The sequence below is a fragment of the Triplophysa rosa genome, linkage group LG2 (assembly GCF_024868665.1).
Source record: "Triplophysa rosa linkage group LG2, Trosa_1v2, whole genome shotgun sequence".
Lineage (NCBI taxonomy): Eukaryota > Metazoa > Chordata > Actinopteri > Cypriniformes > Nemacheilidae > Triplophysa > Triplophysa rosa.
In genome coordinates, this window is record NC_079891.1 from 15,431,942 (window position 1) to 15,438,379 (window position 6,438).

The 6,438-nt window shown below is 36.5% G+C and overlaps 1 protein-coding gene across 1 annotated transcript in view; it reads right to left on the minus strand.

Annotated features, from left to right (window-relative positions):
- Positions 1–3,556, minus strand: part of tmem8b (transmembrane protein 8B) — a 196,050-nt gene extending 192,494 nt beyond the window's left edge. Inside the window, exon 1 of the mRNA XM_057353725.1 lies at positions 3,344–3,556. Within this exon, the coding sequence (XP_057209708.1) occupies positions 3,344–3,428 (85 nt within the window). The 5' untranslated portion in view covers positions 3,429–3,556. The remainder of the gene's footprint in view (positions 1–3,343) is intronic.
- Positions 3,557–6,438: the final 2,882 nt, after the last annotated feature.

A 6,438-nucleotide genomic window follows, 5' to 3' on the forward strand; every position in this document is an offset into this window, starting at 1 on the left:
TGAAGCTGATCTTTATTTTCACTGTCGGGCTGACCTTTAGAGCTGTCAGCTATGTCCAAGGATTCTTCAGAGCTAACTTGGCCTAAATTTAAGCACAGTGATGATTTATTCATAATTATTCATTTTTGCTTAATAACATTGGAAGGGATGAACTTCTGATCTCACACTCTAAGGTTTCTGATGGCCCATGGAAAATGTCTGTTCTAATACCAGAAATTCCTCATTTTTGGCACCTGTTTGTCCCTCACTGCACTGGAACTAAAGATGTGAAGCAAATGAAAATCAGCAAATTACAATAAATCTATATTAGCTATGACTTAATTAAAGTCATCTTAGTGCCATCAGCTTTGTGCCAGGCTTTAGGAGACTTTCCTGTTTACCAAATGCACATTTAAACCACACCTGCTTGTGTGTACATTTTTTAGTTTCCTTCAGAATCAGCTAATTTAATCTTTAATTACAGTTTTTGCCTTATATTCAGGAGACAGATGATTACTATTCTTCAGTGGTTTGGAAAAGCAATAAGATTTTATTGTACTGTAAGCATTCAATACATTAAAGACAAATGAAGATCATTTTTATTCTCAATAAAGAGAAAAGGTTGTCCCATACACAAGATTTCCAAACACAAAAGAGACAGAGAGATAAAACTGAAAGTGAATCTGAACACTGTAAATGTGTCCTATGGTGTGACAGCTAAAAAACATTAGAAAACAAACTGTTATTAATATATTATTTATATTATCAACATTAATAATATAAAGGAGAGATTTATTTAATTTATCTAAATTTTTGCTGTCACACCATAGGACAAGTGTACAGTTGATTTGTCAACTACCCACGTACTATTTACTTTGAATAAATAAAAGTTTATGCAGGGACCCACATACTGTTTATGGAAAATTGTATTATCCATATTTTTTTTGCTGACTTCAAGCCCTTCCCATCATTACTCATAGCTCTAACTAACATTTATCAACCATCTTAAGAACTTTCAGCCCGTGTACAATTTAGACATCACAATAGCAGACTTCCATTAAAGACTTTGAGATTAGCAGCTCGGTGCGGCGCATATTGAATTATGCGATGGCGTCGCATCCGTCAGAAAGCAATGATGCGTGTTCATCGGACTGCGCAAAGTAATGAAGCCCTAAATCTCCCCGCGGGGTTGTTGTGGCGCCGTTCATCTTCCCGCGTTTTAATTGATTTCGGACTCGCTCACGAGTAAAGGTGATATGCGATGCTGCGCGGCCCGAGACTCTAAGTTGATGAAACTGACACGCAGAGATCGTTTTGGGTTATTACAATATCGGTGACGCTTACCTAAAACGATAATTTATGATCTCGAAATCTTTGTGGTGATTTAAAGTCATACAAAAAAACGTTGCGCAAAAAAACGAAATGAGACGTTATTTATGGTCATAGTAGTGTTTCTCTATCAATTGCACAATAAAAGTAATTCTCAGTTGATCATTCATTTAAACTGAGCTAGTTGAAACAACTGCTGTCATCCTCATCCCTTTAACTGAGTTAAATTCAATAATAACACACCGCCTACTTACACAGTAAATGTAAGCGTTAAGTAATGTACAACCACTCAATGCAAAGCATCCCTTCACGGGCCATGTATCTGCGTAATGGCCTCAGGCACGCTCTGTTTTACGTAACATAAATGTCACTCTCACACCTAAAGCACTAAGGTGAGGAATATTTTTGACATCACTATGTCACACAGATAGATAGATCGATAGATCTGCTGTTTCTCATTATTTTTGTCCAGCATCATCGATAAGGAAGTTAATCTGGCTGCCAGAGCAAGACAATATCAGATGCGCTTTCTTCTTTGTTGTAAAGAAAGTTAAAAAATGACAGAAACAGATCAAACCTAATTAACACATTAAGAGGCAGATTTGAAACTGAACAACTCAGACAGAGAGAGAAGCGGCTCAGCTGAGGCGGTCCTCTCTTGCTTTCACAGTCACAGTCCAGCTCTTTGTCTATCTGTCACATTGAACTGTTTTCTTTGGTCTGCTCTTACTCAAACTCCCATGAGACTAGATGGCTCATTGGTCTTGCTCCTTTGTTCTAGCCTCAGAGCATCATTCCGGTCCTTCCTCACGTCAATAATGTGATCAATGCGAGCCTTCAGCAAAGTCCTGTGACTGCCATATCTCAGTGTTACATATATCAGGTAATGTTTGGATTTTGTTCAATATAAATCTCATTTGCAATAAGAACATCGGAGATAAAACAACAATATTGCTGTGACAATTATAGCTCAATGCATATTGTAGTGAACTATGAGGTCACTATAGGTTTAAAAAACACACTCTCTGTCTACAAGGAGTTGTTTTACGTTTATTAGGCAACAAATACAGCCTTGTCAGTTATTGTTGTTTTTTATTAAGAAAAAATACAAATAAATAATATAAGATATTTAAATGTGATCATCTTTGTTATAGAGCAAAAAAGAATAGAGTGTAAACGGCGGTCGAGATTTGAACTCAGTCTCGGAGATCAAGTGCGCCTGACACGGAGAAGAATAAAGCACACAATCCATCAGATGCGCTTTCAGGCACGCGAAAGCAGGTATTGTCTTGCTCTGGCAGCCAGATTAACTTCCTTATCGATGTGATCTACAAATGCACACCGTCTCGAGATAAACAAGAAACAACTCGCTGCTCTTTTAGCGCTATCAAGCATTTGATGACTAGAGTAAGACACTAGACTTACATACTGACATTAAAAAGCGATAACTGGATAATTGGCCTACATATTTCCCGAAGGCAAGTGATGCGCTTTGGCAAACACGTTTATGCTTGGTGAATCACGGGCAAACTAAAAACTGCATATTGGCTAGAACAACGTTTAATTAAAACAGTACAGAGCGCTATCCACGAGGGACGTATGAAATGTTTGATAATGCAGCAGTCTCGTGAGTAACCATATTTCCCAAAAGACTCATTGTTTATCACATTTACTTTGCTTTTTAGTTTGGCCATATTATAGATAAGAAGACCCTGATATGCAGAATCAACCACTTCTCGGAATTTCCCACCACACACACTCGAAAAGCGAATCTTCTCAAGAATCACTGCAGAATACTACACCGTGGTCTTCGCTTTATTCTCGGCATAGGTGTGCATAGGACAACATTACATGTAAAAAAGACAACAGCGAAAAGAAGAGAAGCATTCCACCTGCTACGTGGCCAGCATCTCTTCGAAGTGCACTAGCGTTAATGAAATCGACTTGGCCAAGCCGTTCTGTGAAATAGTTCAGCACCAGCACAAAGGACAGCTCCACTGCATCAACACACTTGAACCGTCACTGAACGACTCACCTCCGAGAGAGCAGAGCAAGGTGTAAACAAGCAACAGGATCTCCAGGCGGCCCATTCCCGTCCTAAACCCGTCCAGCCACCACATCGTGATAAACTGACTGTTTACGCCCCGACGGCACGAACGCGATTTTATATCGCTATGCTTGCCCACATTTTCAGGTCTCGCAACGGACCAGCTGTTCCCGCATGACGTAATATTGAAGAGGCTATTCCGAGAAAGCTCCGCCCTTTCTCTGCTGTTATTTGAGGTTTAGCACACATCCATTCAATTCATTGGACGATGACAACGTCAGTCAAGAGAACTGTTATCTTCTCTGTCCTGGTAGGAGAAATGAGCGGTTTGTCGGACAAATAAGCAGCATCGCAAGTTTGCTTCCTCTATCGAGACAATTTACAACAACAGTGTTTCGTTTCTTTTCTTTTCATTTTTAAATCGTAAATTTCTTAGAAATTGAAAAATAATTTTAAATTAGCCTAATCATAATATTATCTTAATCAATGAAAAAAATGTGCTAGATATTTTTTTTCGCTTATGCGTTTGTATTTTTACAATAGCATAATGGTAGGCTCTATACTTTTATTGCTGACCAGGTAGCTAACTATAAAGCAAAAAATTGTCCCTTATTTAGAATAATCTTTGAAGCATTATTATTACCTGTTGTAATATCAAGGAGGGGGCAAATACTGCCACCTATTGACTGCTGATATAAACTTATCAAATATGACTTACAAAACTCTTTATATTTACTAGCTTCTATTGAAGCATTTACTTTTGACTTAACTTCAGTAAATCTTCCTGTTTAGTTCTAATAATTGTGTGTAAATTTCTCTTTTCAGCATTTCAAAGTAACACTTTTTCTGAATTGATGTTAAAATGTTACGTAAATATTCATTAGCCTATTGTTAAAAACAGATAAAAAGATGTTTTAGCCAGTCAAAAGCTTGGCAAAATTTTGATAATATTTAAAGCCCGAAATTAGCTCCTGGGAAAGAACTGATTTATTTGTGCTAGATTGATTCTATAGAAAGACCACTTACATTGATGTAATATGTATAGTCCAGGTGTGTAATGAAGAGGCAACCATGTGAGCGAGCAGAAGATATATGGACATTACCTTGAGTTCACAAGGATTAATGTTTATAAAATGAGCTTGTGTCACCAATAGATCACTTTCAGGGTCAGAAATGTGCAACCAGGAAGATGTCTTGATTATAAGCAATCTTTTTACTCCTCTGCGTAAACAGAGGGTTTGTTCAGTGAGAAGCAGTGAATGCAGCAAAAAAATAGTAATCCGTTTCCTTGGGGAGCAACTGGTCTTTAAATGTGAGACAATAAGTCATTGGTATAAACATGGCTAGACACAATTCAGTGTAAAGATAGCACAATATATAACAAGTTACAAAATAGAACCAACTCATAAATAAAACAACTATTACATTTCTGTTCTGTCTTCTATTTTTTTGTTCCGTTAAGCAAAAATAATGATTTTGAATATGGCTGTTTTGAATTATTATCAATAAAATATTATTTATCAGTGTAACCATGTTTAGCGCAGCCACGAGCCTTAAAAAGTGGACAGACATTAATAAGATTTATAAACATACAGTCTGAACTCTCTGTAAATCGCTTTGGATGAAAGCGTCTGCTAAATGACTAAATGTAAATGTAAATGTCATCCACAGCCTGCACTTACTAATTCTCACCACAAGATGTCGCACTCGCCCAGCAATAATTTGTAGTGACATGAAAAAACCTGTTGCTTTACATTCGTGTACTAAACTCAGTAGACATACACTCTTCTTTGTTTTCTTTCTTGATGATATTTTATTCATTATTATTATTATATCATAGAATACTACTCTTCTGTATTGTTGTTATATTGTATGTTAAAAAAACAGTATAAAAAATTCTAGGCTAAACCACAAATCAGCTACGAGAAAATTACACACAGCAGTTTAATAAAGCTTGAAATAAAAGGCCCAAGCAGGATAATTTAATTAAAAATAATTGGTCCAATGAATCAATAAAATATTAACAACTGCTAAAATTCTTATAGGCCTACTTTAAAGTGATAGTTCACCCAAAAATGAAAATTCTGTCATCATTTACTTGTCATGTCAAACCTGTATGAGTTTCTTTCTTCCGCAGAACACAAAAGACGACATTTTGAAAAATGTTGTTGACCGAACAGAGATGGCAGCCATTCACTTGCACTGGTTTTGTGTCCATACAATCGAAGTCAATGGCTGCCACCGCTGTTCGGTTATCAATATTCTTCAAAATATCTTCTTTTGTGTTCTGCTGAAGAAAGGAAGCCATACAGGTTTTAAATGACAAGAGGGTGAGTAAATGATGACAGAATTTTCATTTTTTGGTGAACTATCCCCGATTTTGCTAAACTTTTGTTTTTCTATGCATTTTTGTGTATTAAAATACAAATCAGATTTCTGAATAAATACCTTAACCACATTTAGGATTTTTTCCATTTTGTGCCAACCCCATATTTGGATATTTTAATAAACCCGAGGGGTCATTAAAATCAAATTATGTGCAAGCATGCCCTCCGGCATCCCTTTGGGCCACTGCTGTATTATCCACATTCATTTAATGCTAACAAAAACAATAAAGGAAAAATAAATACCTATTTGTTTATTTCAGCTGCCTTCAAGCTAATAGATATCTTGCTTGGTCTGTTCATCCAGGATATTTTCATTTACTCTGAGGCCACTGCTCTCTCTTTGCCTTATAGGAATGCCTTGCATCTGTGTAACATGGATCAGTTATGGACTGATTACTAAACACACTAGTGTAAATGGAAATAGAACATGAAAAAGATAAACAGCTAACACTAATATTTGATCTGTTCATTTTTTCTAGAGCAAATAAGTGAATTTCTTATGCATTTGTTTAGAATACATAAAGCATTGGAGTAGTTATTGTTTATCTGTCAAACAACATCACTGGTTTTGATCAATGTTAATAAATCCCAGATGCTTCTCTGTAAGCCTGAGGATCTTTCTCATATTGGTTTACTTTGGCCAGTAAAGTAAACCAATAACCCCAGCACCCCCAAACCAACCCCGCTGCTTAGAGC